General features: G+C 41.9%; 1 protein-coding gene across 2 annotated transcripts in view; it reads right to left on the bottom strand.

Moving 5' to 3' along the window:
* Nucleotides 4628–14331, bottom strand: part of APH1B (aph-1 homolog B, gamma-secretase subunit) — a 40915-nt gene continuing 31211 nt past the window's right edge. Inside the window, exon 6 of one of the 2 annotated variants that reach the window (XM_018054314.1) lies at nucleotides 4628–8110. In XM_018054314.1, the coding sequence (XP_017909803.1) occupies nucleotides 7943–8110 (168 nt within the window). In that variant the 3' untranslated portion in view covers nucleotides 4628–7942. Of the gene's footprint in view, nucleotides 8111–10308; nucleotides 10444–14331 lie in introns of those variants that run through there. The other variant, XM_018054315.1, reaches the window with a different exon arrangement.

Raw genomic sequence — 14331 nt, 5'->3', positions numbered from 1 at the left:
TGAGTAATATTCCATGGTATTTTATATTATACACACACACACACACACACACATAAATATACTGGGCTTCCCTTGTGGCTCGGCTCGTAAAGAATCCACCTGCAATGCTGGAGACCTGGGTTCAATTCCTAGTTGGGAGGGTCCCCTGGAAAAGGGAAAGGCTACCCTCTCCAACATTCTGGCCTGGAGAATTCCATGGACTATATGTATAGTCCATGGGGTGCAGAGTCAGACATGACTGAGCGACTTTCCCTTCATATAAATATATATAGCACATCTTCTTTACCCATCTGCCTGTCGACAGGCACACTTGGCTTGCTCCCATATCTTGGCTATTATAAATGCTGCAATGAACACAGGGTGCGTGTATCGTTTTTTAATTAGTGTTTTTGTTTTCTCTGGATAAATACCAACGGGTGGAACTGCTGGATCATACAGCAGTTCTATTTTTAACTTTCTGAAGAACCTCCATACTGTTTTCCATAGTGACTAAATCAACTTACATTCTCATCAACAGTCCAGAGGCTTGCCTTTTCACTACATCCTTGCCATCACTCGTTATTTGCAGCCTTTCTGATGATACCACCTGACAGGTGTGAGGTGATATCTCAGTGTAGTTTTGATTTGCATTTCCCTGATGATTAGTGATGTGGAGCACCTTTTCATGTGCCTGTTGGCCAACTAAATGTCTTCTCTGGAAAAATGTCTTTAACTGGTTGTTTAATTGGTTTGTGGGTTTTCTTTTTTTTTAATGTTGAGTTTTATGAGTTCCTTATATATTTTGTTTTATTAACCCTTTATCAGATATATTAATTGCAAATATCTTCTCACATTCAGTAAGTGGCCTTTTCATTTTGATGATAGTTTCTTCTGCTGTGCAAAAAGCTTTTCAGTTTGATGTAGTCCCATTTATTTTTGCTTGTTTTCCTTGAGACATATTCAAAAAAATATTACTAAAACTGATACCAGAGTACTGCCTTTGTTTTCTTCTAGAAGTTCTATGGTTTTGTGTGTCTGTTTTTTATGCCAATACTATAATGTTTTGATAACTACAGCTTTATAACATATCTTTTTTGGTAGAATTCTTCAGTGAAGCCTTTTAGGAATTTATGTAAACTACAAATTCAGAGTCTTTAATACACATAGGGAATTTCTGGTTAGCTCCAGTATATAAAGAGCTTGAAAGCTGTCACTCCCACACTTAGAGTAATAAAATTCCAAAAGTGAAAATCAGTTTTTCTCACCTTCATTAGAGAAGGTTGAGGGATGTAGGCTCACCAAAAAACAGATTTAGTCTTAAGATTATAGGACATCTCCTCTTCCACACCAACCTTACTGTCAACCAACAGGGCTCCAATACAAAAGCAGTGCATTGCAGTTCAAAGATCTGCAAGACATGGCCTTTCTTTGAGAAGGAGCACATGGGAAAGCCCAAAGTCAAGAGGGGAGACACAAGCAAGGGCAGTGGAAGGACCGGAAGCCTCTGGTACTCAGAACTGCAGCAAACATTAAACGCAGTCCAACTCTTGCTCAGACTGACACAAAACTTATATTAAAGGCCTATTTACTTCAGTTACTATTACCCAATACATATGTTCAGCTTTCAATCAATGATTACAAGGCACATTAAGAGGCAAGAAAAAACACAGTCTATAGAGATATAGGGATATTCAGATTTTCTAGTCCTTCTTGACTAAGTTTTTATTTAATTAAAAATTTGTTTTCTTTAAATTGTGGCTGCACAAGCTCTTCCTTGAGGCTTGAGGACTTTCTCTAGTTGCAGAGCATGGCCTCGAGAATATGCAGGCTCAGTAGTTGTGGGAGGCAGGCTTAGATGGCCCAAGGCACATGGGATCTTAGCTCCCCAACCAGGGATCAAACCCAAGCCCCCTGTACTGGAAGGTGGATTCCCAACCACTGGGCCACCAGGGAAGTCCTTTGAGTGAGCTTTATTAAAATATAATTTGTCTGCTTCATTTAAAATTTTAATTTATTGCCTTTAAGTTCTTCATAATATTCCCTTTTTATTTAATAATGTAGATGCTGTGGTGATATTTTCACTTATTACCGATATTCATATTTTGTATCCTCTTTTCTCCTTATCAATCTGGACACAGTTTTACCAACTGTATTGATTTTCTCAAAGAAGATTTTCATTTCATTGATTTCTCCACTTTTTTCTGCTATCTGACTTACGCTATTCTTGTATGCTCTTCTCTTCTGAATTCCTTTCTTCTGCTTATTTTAGCTTTAGTTTGCTCCCCTGTCTCTAAACACTCTTTCTGGCCCCTCGCATGTGGGATCTTAGTTCCCTGACCAACGATCAAATCCACACTCCCTGCATTGGAAGTGCAGAGACTTAACCACTGGACTGCAGGGAAGTCCCCCCTCTGTTTCTAAAGCAAAAGTGTAAGTTCTTGCTTTTAAACATTTTAACTGATCTAAAATTTAATGCTGAAAACGTCCCACTGCATTCTCTCCTCAGGGACTCTACTTTGGCAATTATCCCCTCTGCTACATCAGTTTTTCCCTTTCCACTGAATCATCCCCATCTTCTTACAAACATGCTGTTACAGTACAATATCATAGAGGAAAAAAAAAAAAAAACAAACAAAAAACAGAAGAATGCCCTCTCCTGCTCCCACATCCTTCTCGGGCTATCATCCAATTCCCCTATTATAATTATATGGTTATCTGTATTCTACATGCTGTGGCTACTTCCTTATCTCCCAATCTCTATAATCCACTCCATTTAGGTATTCACCCCTACACTGAAACTACTTTTATCAAAGTCACCAGAAAATTTCATCTCTCCATATGCAAAGATCAGTTCTTACTGTTAGTTAGAATTCAGAATTCTCATGTTAGTCATTGCTCAGCAGCATTTGACATACATCCCCCTAGCTCCCAGGCCACCAGGCCCTCCTGGTTTTCCTTCTTTCCTCAGTGATCACCCCACCCCTACCTGTCAATTGGAGTGCACCCAGAGTTCAGCCCACAGTCCCACTTTTTCCTCTGATATACATCCATGACTCAGGTACCCTTCTTCATGTCTAAAACTTTAACTATCATCTTATGTATTCAAGCTATTCGATATCATTTCCTAATTTGTAGTGCATTTTGTAGCTGCCTTATATATTCTCGAAAAACAATGATCCTCACCATCTTGTTCTTTTCTACGCTTTTAAAGTTTCTCTCTCTCTTACACACACCCACAAAATAAAGTATCTGATACAATGTTCTGTGCATGGTGAGCCTTGATTAAATACTAGATTCCATCTCTGATTTTGCTCAAGCACAGAAAATATGTATAGATTTACTATTAGGTAGAAGCAGGATTTACAGTGACCCACACTTAAGCAATAAGTACCACCTACTAATTATTGAATATTAAAGCCAGGGCTTATAATCTACTGTCATCCCCTCAGAATGTGTCAAATCCCCAATTCTTCTACGGAGGCTGAGACCATAAGCCTGGAGTGGTTCCTTCACTCAGCATTTTCAGTGAGGCAAAGGTAAAATACGTAGTTCTTTCCATTGAAGGTTTCTTATGTGTTGAGGCTGGTCACAGGGAAATCCCTGTTCCAACTAAATATCAAACAAATAATAATTAAACTAGAGCCACAATTCCAGTGCAGAAGGAACAGAGAAACTGTACCTGAATCCGGGCCGTCATCTGAGGAAAGCCTACCTTTTCTCTTACCTTACAAGTCATGTTTTGTTACTATTTTTTCAATTACGTATGTACTTATTTGGCTGCGTCGGGTGTTAGTTACGGCACTTGAGATCTTCGCTGCAGCACGCGGGAGCTTTCCTTATGGGGCTCGGGATCTTCTGTTGCGAGGCACAGGCACTTCCAGGCGGCACGCGGGCTTCTCTAGTTGCGGTGCTCAGGCTCAGTAGTTGCAGCAGGCAGACCTAGCTGCTCCACGGCATGTGGGATCTTAGTTCCCCGACCAGGGATCAAACCTACATCTCCTGCATTGGAAGGCAGATTCTTAACCCCTGGACCACCAGGGAAGTTAGGCCAGAATCCTTGGTTCCTGAGGATACTTCCCTGAATAACACAGTTAACATAAACGTGGAGCAGCCTCATTTTAAACCAGTATCAGGACGCATCACACGGTATCAAGTTTCAGGCCCTAACAACTCTCTGTGTAACCTGTCTGATGGAGGTCAAGCTCGGCCCTTTAGCCACACTGACTCCACACCAAGGGAAGGAAAAACAAAAATGACTCTACAGGCCGCTCAGGGTCACTGGCAGAAACTAAATTATACTATCCTGGTCAACCAACTGCCATCTTTAGCCAGGATTCCATGATGGTTTACAAATTTACTATCTCACAATTACTTAGGAGACTTTTTCAAGGGCGTTCAGGGCCTTCAAGAACTCTCCTCCACTAGGTTTATGACACCTCAAGGAATTTGCCTGCACCAAACTGCTTCTGAACAAACAGAAATGAAATCAGCCCTTTGAATTTTAAATCAGAAAACAAAGATTTCTCTTTGAAAAGAATCTCAGAGTTGACCAGTTACAAACAACATACAATCAAATTTTGTAAGAGGCAAAAATTGTAGTAACAGATACTGAAGGACACACTATTCCAAAGAAGAGGAAACACGAGAAACAAGTCCTGACAGTCTTTTTATTGTTTACTGGAAAATACAGGTCTGGAAAGAGTCTATGGCATAGTGTACTGAACGTAAGGTCTGATACTGCAAGTATACATGACATAACACTATAACTTATATAAAATGATACACATCGTACACAGGGACAGTGCCCAGCCCTCTAAACGCTAAAATTTAATGGGATGAAGCAAAGTCTTTTATTAAATGAGAAATGTAAACACTGCAATCATATACAAAGTGCTCTAAGAGAAGAACTCTGAAACTGTTTTGTTGTGACATCTGTCTACCTGGAGTTGGGAATGGTTGAGCCTTAGGAAAACTAAGTCAACAAAAAGCTGAAACTCTCAAGGAGTTCTTCCGAGGGAGCCGGCTGCTGACACCTGAGGCAGGCTGCCATCCTGGCTTCTCTGGAGCCCTCAGGCCCACTCTGACCATTAATCCTTGTCTCAGGGCTAGTGTGAGGCCAGCGGGAAGAGGATCAGGTGAGAAGACACTCCTGTCCTGACTGCTTGTCCTGCACCAACTCCATGCAGTAAGAATACCCGTAACTGCCACTCCTAGCAAAAAATGAAATGTGCTTGAGAAGAACACTAACCTTGGGAACAAAAGCCATCTTCGATACAATCTGCAGACACCGTTCATTCCTTTCAACCATGTTTTCACTAAGCTTCCAAAGAGGCTGCTACTATTCTATTGCCAGTCACACAGGCCACGATCAAGGGTAACAAAACGTCTCCAGCTACAACCACTAACTCAAATGAGTTAAAAAAATAATAACAAAAATTTATTAGAGAACCATAATCGATCTCAATGATTCACACGGCAACAGAGTCAAGCGCTGCAACAACATTCACATTCCACGGTCAACTTTAACTACAGACTCACTTCCTCCAAACTGAGAAAGCCCCGTGTGGAGAACATACAAGATTTCCACTATCACCTCCTCTCCAAACACTATTAGGGCTCAGAAAGTTCCTTAGAGGTAACAAATGCAAAAAAAGAGAAAAGATAAAAAGAAAGCACACCTCAATATATATACACAACAGAGGAAGACTGCTCTCCCTCTGGGCTTCCTTGGCATCAGGCAAAGCAAGGTTATTTGCAGTAGCAGTGCCTAAGCTGACTATGGCAACACTCACAAGAGAAATAAGGAGCTACAAAGTTCCTTTATTCATAGGTAATCATGGATTACTAAATAATTACTAAATAATTTCCTGAATTAAAATGACGTCTCACCATCCAAGAAAATTTTCTTCCTGCCTGAGATGCATTTATAAATGAAATTTTACAATAATCCTAGATTCTTAATATTGAACTATTAATGCACAGAAGACATCCTCAGAGCTCAAGTATGACTAACATCAATATTCTCAGATATTTCTACACTTTAAAGATCAGCAAATATTTTACCAGATTATCCATTCAAGAGATTTGTAAATCTACTGTTATAACCAACTGTATCTTTTTCTTATATCCTGTTCGTCAAAGAATACCGTGTTCCAATAGGAACGAAGCCCAGGTCAATGGGTATATAATTCCCTTCGATTCTGCACAGCAGATTTCACTGTTCAGTCTCTATGCCCTTGACTCTTCTATAACTCACCTAGTCTAAAAAATATCTTGTATAAAGGTGGGAAATTGCAAACCCCAGCAAAAACACTGGTGTCAGTGCTGAAATAAACTTTAGGGGAATAACTATAATTGCTTACAAAACTGTTTATAGTTTTGCCAAAAAAAAAACCCTACTGCTCCTGAATCCCCAGATTGAAAAATTCAAATAACTTAAACATGAGAGGGGATTTCACTGATAAAGGTCTAGTTCACATGTAAGGTTCTGGTTCTTAGAATGATGTGTGACTAACCCAAAACACTGGCTGCATTTCCATTTTAAACATATCTGTTAAATTCTTGTCAAATTCTGCCATCTGTCACCTCACTGGTAAACCCTTTCATTTGCGGCTTCTATTTCTTTCGGCTAGTCTACTGCACATATGGGATTCGCTGAGGTTCTCACTTTAATGTGTACGGAATTTCCATTTCATACCAACAGCTCCCTAAAAGTCATCAACAGGGAACAATTTCTAGCTTAGTAAAGGCACAATTTCTCTTTACAGAGGAAACCAAAAAAGAGTCGTTTAGAAGCTGAACATCTTAGATACGCCTATAAAGGGAATGCTCTATCTGCCAACAAAATCCAGAGACATTTACAAGATCTAAAGATTACATGGACTATGTTAAAAGCATGAATTTGGCAAATTTAAGACATATTCCTAATTTTCCACTACACTATTTGGGGGAATGTGCTAGTTAATATCACAGGAGCAAATTACGAGTGTCAACACCGCTCTACTGGCTTGTTCTCCTCCTGTTTTTAGTAAACTTCTGCCAGCTCCAGTGAAGCCTGTCTCGGGGTACTTCACTCAGCAACCTGCAGAGCTGCTCAGAGATAGAACAACTGACTTCAGGTCAACTATTCCAGCAGTGAGCACTCAGCTGGTAAACACTGCCCCGGGGCAGAGCCCATGAACAGCCTTAAGCCCAGGACTTACAGAAGTTGCACAAAAATTCTTGGTTTTATATCATCTTCCCAGGAAGTTGGAAAACAATTGGGTTTTAGTTAAAGAAATGGAACCTATGCTCAAAAACAATGTAATGCTTCAAAAAAGCAAAACAGAGATTGGAAAGAGTAGAGAAAAATACAGTCTGTTCATCAATAGCTTACTTTGGCTAAATGATTATAGCGTCAGTGCAATGTATTATTGTAGTTTGAAGCATGGCCTCCCATGTTCTCATGAAACAGGGTACCAGTGAAGTACATGAAAACAGTTCATAGAGATGATAGCCCTTTAGCCTTCTGTGACTTCAGAACTCGAAAGACACAGGCTAACCAGGATTTATATTCAGATACTTGCCCAGTGCAGGCTGAGTTAAGAAACAGCAAAACATCTGATTTTTATTCACCTACAGTGTTCTCAGGAAGTTCCTATTTGGGCAGCGATGGTTCTCAACCTGGCTGCACATCGGTGTCATCTAGGAAGCTTTAAAAGAATTACCACGTGCCCAGACCAATTAAATCTGGAGATGGAGCCCAGAGATCAGTATTCTTTGCTTCCCCAGGAAGTTCTACCATGCACAGGCTGCACACCACAGATGTATCCCTTTCAGAAAGCTGTCGCGTGAATGTCAAATCGTGTCTAAATAGTTCTGTTTCTTCTAAATTCCACCAGGAAAAGGGATGTTTAGAAAAAGGCACAGTTGTGCTTCCTCTAATGAGGCAGCTTACTGTTTGAGAAGTGCTAGTTCTCGGAGGTTATCTGGCACGCTGGTTGAAGAGGAGGAAGTCCTTATCTTGGCAGAGCAGGCAGAGTTTCAGGCTTCGGCAGCTGCCTCCAGAAACAAAGAAGGCCCAGACGCCCATGAGCACCATGATGATATATGCCAACACCAGATTTAATCCATAGTGAGGACTGATTAAGGTCTGCAGAGGGAAAGAAAAGCAACCTTATTAAATATGTGGAATAACCTAAGATAATGGAAAATATTAAATACTTTCAATAGTGGAGGTGTGTTTCACCAAACATCTGATGTATGTCATGGGCCCACAGACACACAGGAATTAACCTGTTCAACAGACACTAGCCCATAAACCTGTGCTTTGCCGAATTCAAAGGGCAACCCTAGAAGGTAATCAGAAGCCAGACCTAATGAAATACGCAATAGAAGATAGATGTTATACAACCAGGGTCCAGTTTATAATCTTTTTGTGTTAACTGGCTCTGAGAATTAAGAAAGTTAAGACAAGTCTGTGTTGAAAGTGAAAGTGTTAGTCGCTCAGCTGTGTCCGACTCTTTGTGACCCCATGGACTGCAGCCTGCCAGGCTCCTCTGTCCATGGAATTTTCCAGACAACAATACTGGAGTGGACTGTCATCCTTTCTCCAGGGATCTTCCCAACCCAGGGATCAAACCTGGGTCTCCTGCATTACAGGTGGTTTCTTTACCATCTGAGCCACCCTCTGTAATCAAGGGAACAAGAGGGAACAGCATCTCTTTTTCAGCTGCACAACTGCTGAGGGTTCCAAAAGTTCATTTAAAAACCACTGATGAGGTGGCACAAGGTATTAGTGAAGACCCCAGTGCCTATCCTAACAGAGCTTATAGCAGTAAGGGAGACAGGCAATGAATGAAGAAACAAATAACTAATCACAGGGACATCCTTGGTGGTCCAGTGGTTAAAAATCTGCCTTCTAATGCAGAGGACATGGGTTCGATCACTGATCAGGGAACTAAGATCTCACATGCCACGGGACAACTAAGCCTACATGCCACAACTAGAGAGCCCGCACACTGCAATGAAGACCCAGTGCAGCCACAGTAATAAATAATTAAAAAAAATAAATACACATTGCGATAAATGCTAGGACAGAATAACTACAACTGAGACGGTGCTAGTAAAGGTTAAGAACAAAGTGATCTACTCAAGGTGGACAAGGAAGGCGTTTTAATCTGAGACTTACAAGAGGAGGGGTGAGCCAGCCTGGTTTAGACTAAGAGGCGGGAACCCAAGCAGGGCAAAGAGTTTGGTGCAGCTGAGGATCTGAGAATCGCTATAAATGATGTGTAAGGATGGAGGGCAAGCACGGAGATAAGAGAGGAAGGCAGGGGCCAGACAGGCATGTAGGTGCTAAGTGTGAATTTTACCCTCAGAACAATGAAGTGGTGCAGAAGGGTGTTAGGTCAAGGAGCTGAACAATTTTAGATTTTTAAACTGCAGAGAATGGATTCAAGGAGGCTATGGTGAAAGCAGGGAGAATAGTTAAGAAGACTCCTCACTGAGTAGAGTGCAGGGTGGTGACTTAGTCCAGGGTGGTGGTGGTAGAGATGGAGAGAATGGATGACAGGAAGCGACAGGACTTGACTTGCTGGCGGACGGCATGTGAGAGAAACAGAGCCCAGGAGTGACTTCCATGGTTCTGGCTTTAAGGAAATAGCGATAGTAATGAGCTAGGCAAGACTTGAGGAAGACCAAGCTTAAAACACTTGGGGAAAGACTAAGCTAGGAGTGATGGGTGGGAACCAAGTCCAAAGAGGACATACTAAGAGTGGGCTGGCCCTGAGATTTCAAAGAGCAGGTGTCAGGGGACTTCCCTGGTGGTCCATTGGTTAAGAGTCCATACTTTCAATGCAGAAACACAGGTTCAATCCCTGGTTGGGGAACTAAGATCCCAAATGCTGTGATGCATGGTCAAAAAAACACAGGTGTCAGGTAAGCAGTTAGGTTTATGAGTATGAGGCTCTGAGGAAAGGCCTGGGCTAGAAAGAGAGACAGAAGCACAGTTCACAAATGGTCTTAAAGCCGCGGCTATGAATGCGATTACCCACAGAGCTAGAGAGAAGGGAAAAGCGAAGTCAAGCTCCAGTCCTGAGAACAGTTATAAAGTATTTGTGCTGTTTAGTACTGCAGGAGCAAAGTAAAAGCGCCAACACCACCCTACTGGCTTGACTCATACTGAAAAAGAGTTAGCAAGGCATCTGAGAAGAGCAAGGAGTGGGGTGAGAGGGAACCAGGACAGCGCGATGCAGAAGCAAAAGAGGAAATGTTACAAAGAGGGGGCGGCCAACTCCTTCTAAAGGCTGCTGAGATGAAAAAAAAAAAAAAAAAAAAACCAACCAGCATCCTTTAGATATGGAGTGATTAGGTCCTTCTTGATCTTCAAACATGCAGTCTTAGAAGAGTGGTTGGACAGAAGCCAGAAGGCACTAGGAACATGACCAATTTCGCTGTGATGCAGACTAGGAAAACGAGTCGTGGCTAGAAAGAGAACCGGCAACAATGAAGAGTTTTATCTAAGATATGTCTAGGGACTTTACTGGTGGTTCCCAGTGGCTAAGACTCTGCATCCCCAAAGCAGGGGGCCTGGCTTCGATCCCTGGTCAGGGAACTAGATTCCACATGCTACGACAAAGACCTGGCGCAGCCAAATAAAACAAAAGTGAGCCCCAAACCCAGATATGTCTATGTGCCGGTGAAGAGAGGGCAAGGCTGGTGATGGAGGACAGGAGTAGGGGTGCAAAGAATTAGGTTTGGAGCCCAAACAGAGGGGCTGGCCTTTGACAGGAGAAGGAATATTTTCTCTGCTCGACCAGGATAAGGTGGAGAAATGGGTCCTTTTTAAGAAAGAAGAGGCTCTGACTGGGTCAAGGTTTTAGGGGGAGTGCTCCCCAGCACCTCAGCGTCCTCACCCTCGCCCTGCCTGCACATTCCCTTGCACGAAAGCCCCAACCCCTTCCTACCCGCTCTGGCCAGGGTCACAGGCTGATTCTGCAGACAGCACCTTGTGCAGAATGACTGCTTTTCTCAGGAAGCATCTGGGGCATGGCAGGCACTGAGCCCTTCAGGTTCTCCTTCAGATTCTTAAGGATAATTCTATTCCTCAAATCTGCTGATTTTTAACATACTTTGTAGGGTGCTAAGCTACTTTCCATCTCTTTTTTAGCTTGTTTCTTTAATAAAATTCTCTCTTTTAAACAATTACAGAAATAGTACATGATTATCGTAGAAAATTAAAATGTACAAGTGAGTAAAATAAATTTTAAACCTTGAAATTCAGATAGGCTAATTTTTACACAACATTCAACATTAAGAGAATGTAAAGACAAACCACACTGTAGGAAAAGTTATTTATGATACATATATCTAATAATGGAGAAGGAAACAGCAACCCACTCCACTATTTTCGCCTGGAGAATCCCATGGACAGAGGAGCCTGGCAGGCTACAGTCCATGGGGTCACAAAGAGTTGGACAAGACTGAAGTGACTAGGCAGGCATATCTAATAAAAGCCTCTTTTAGAGAATACCAAAAAAGAACCTAAAAAAAAAAAAAAAAAAGACAGACGACCCAGTAGAATGGTGGGTGAAAGATGTGAACAGGCACATTACAAGAGAATTAACCAAATGGCTGATAAACATAGGAAGACACGCTCAACTTCATTCACCATCAGGAAAATGAAAATGAAAACCAAAATGGGATACCACTACACACCCAGTGCTAGATACGGGTAACAATAAAGAGAATGCAATACTAAGTGTTGGTGAGGAGGTGGAGAAAATACAACTCATAAATTAAAGGTGGAGTGTAAGTTGATACCACCTCTCTGAAAAAGTGGGTAATATGAACAATTGACAGGTACACACCATGACAAGAAATTCTACCCCAGGTATATATCCAGAAGAAATGTGCACACATTTTTACCAAGAGATATACACTAGAATGTTCAAAGCAGTACTGTTCACAATGGTTAAAACCTGGAGACAGCATAAATGCCTCTCTGTTGTGGAATGGATAAATTATGGTATTGTCATACCGTAGAACACTATTCTGCAAAGAAACAGCAATCAATAGCTATAAACAAATTAATTTCCCAAACAAAGACTGAGTGAAAGGAGTCAGACACAAGAGCAAACACTGTACTGTTCTGTTTAAGGCAGGGCAAGCTATCGAGTCAGAAGTCAGGACCGTGGTTATCCTTGGAGGGGTGGCGGCAGGGAAGCAGAGAAGCAGCACCAGGAAGCTCACGGGAGCAGAAGTTTTAGCTTTCATTTGGGTTCGAGTGACATTGGCGTGTTCACACTGGGAAAATTCATCAAGATATACACACTGGACCTTGGTGGTCTAGTGTTTAAGACTCTGCGCTTCCAATGCAGGGGGCGTGGGTTTGATCCATGGTTGGGGAAATAAGATCCCACATGCTGCTCAGTGAAGCCCAAAGAGTAGGGGAAAAAAAAAAAAAAGATGTACACTTCTAATTTATATACTTTACTGTACATGTGCTATATTCATAAAACTTACACATTTTTTGAAATCTGTCATTCAGAGACAACTATTGTTAACATTTTGGTATGTAATCTTTCAAATTTCCTGGGTTCTTTTCAATCATCAGAGAGAATAATACAAACTCTTCAATATTCAACAATTGTTACTGGCCATCTCCTATGTGCCAGGGATTCAGGATACAAAGATTGACAAGATAAGATCCCATCCTTGATGATCAAACCCTAATTGGAGGAGAAGATGTAAAAGCTGTATCAAATAAAATAATGCTGGCCAGGGAGAAGGGTTACAACACAGCTGTAAAAAAGGGCTAGGATAGTGCTTTCAGAAATGTGCACCTTTTCCAGGACGGCCTCACACAAAATGAACAGTTTTCCGAACTGACCTAGGTTACGGGGGAGACCCATCACTGCAGATATAGCAGCATGAATGACCTGCGAGCCACACTGGGTCAGTTTAGACAGAGCATATGATATGAACTATGCGGAGCAGCAAGAGGTAAGTTTAGCACCAGTAAGATTCAGTAAGAGGCTTATGTCAAACAAAGAAGTCTGGGTTTTATTCCACTGGCCTCTGCTACAACTCATCACTCTCTCTTCCTTAATACACTTAGCTTCAGGACACCTGACTCCTGGCTCTCTTCCTGAGTCACTAACTTGCTCTTTCTCAGTCTCCGTGGCTGGCTTCTGCTCCTGCCCCAACCTCAAGGTTGGAATGCCCCAGGGCTTAGTCCTCTGGCCTCTTCTCTCATCTGCTTAGATTCACTCCCTGTAATGACCTTTTAAAGCTTGGATTTCTCTCCCAAACTCCAGACTTTTTCATCCAAATACCCAACTGACCTCTCCACTTGGATGTCCAACAGGCACCTCCAAGGTACCAGGCCCGAAGAGGTCTACTGTTTTCCCCTCACAAGATTCTCCATCCCAGCTGATGGCAACTCCATCCTTTGGGTTGCCCAGGTTCGAAATTTTGAAGATGTCCTTGGCTCTTCTTCCTCTCCCTTGCCTTATCCAGTCTGTCAGGAAACAGCTGTTAGCTCTACTATCAGAAACATGTCCTGAGTCTGAACATTTCTCATCGTCTCCATTGCTATCTCACCCAAGGTGTCCCCATCCTTCTCTTGATGATTTAATTTCTTCCCCTGTTACAGTCTACTCTGAAAACAGCAGTCAAAGTGAGTCTTTTAAAACGTGATTCAAATCAAGTCCCTGTACTCAACACCCCACAATGAACCCATTTCACTAAGGGTAAAAGCCCAAGCCTTGCATTAGCTAGATATGGTTCTCATTTCCAACCGCTGCTTCCATTTCCAATTAAAAATCCGTGACAGTATCTCCTACTAACTTCCCCTGGCTCGTGGTTCTGGCCACTCTCGCTTCCATAAACATGCCAAGCATGTTCTTTAGTCTTAGGACTTTGCCACTAGCTGTTTGGTCTGTCATGTTCCTTCTCCAGACAGCCACATCACCAACTTCACTTCTTCACTTGAATGTCACCTTCACAATGAAGCCTACTTTTAACTACCTAGTTTGAAAATTCAACATCCCCAGCCCCTACAATCTAGAATCTTTTTTTTTTAATTATTTATTTTGGCTGTAGTGGGTCTTAGTTGCATCATGTGAGATCTAGTTCTCTGACCAGGAATCGAATCCAAGTCCCCTACAATGGGAGTATAGAGTCTTCCCACCAGGGAAGACCACCAGGGAAGTCCCTTGAATCCTTTGAACCCACTCTGCTTTCCCTTTTTTCCCACAGCACCAATCAATTTCTAACATATTTTGTTTTATTATGTCTGTTGCTTATTGTCCCTTTCTCTCCACTAGATGGTAAAGGCAGAGTCTTGGTTTTTTCCTGTAAATTGTTTTG

The sequence above is a fragment of the Capra hircus genome, chromosome 10 (genome assembly GCF_001704415.2).
Source record: "Capra hircus breed San Clemente chromosome 10, ASM170441v1, whole genome shotgun sequence".
NCBI lineage: Eukaryota > Metazoa > Chordata > Mammalia > Artiodactyla > Bovidae > Capra > Capra hircus.
Note: the sequence above shows the minus strand (reverse complement) of the source record. Positions and strands in the feature narration are given on the sequence as shown.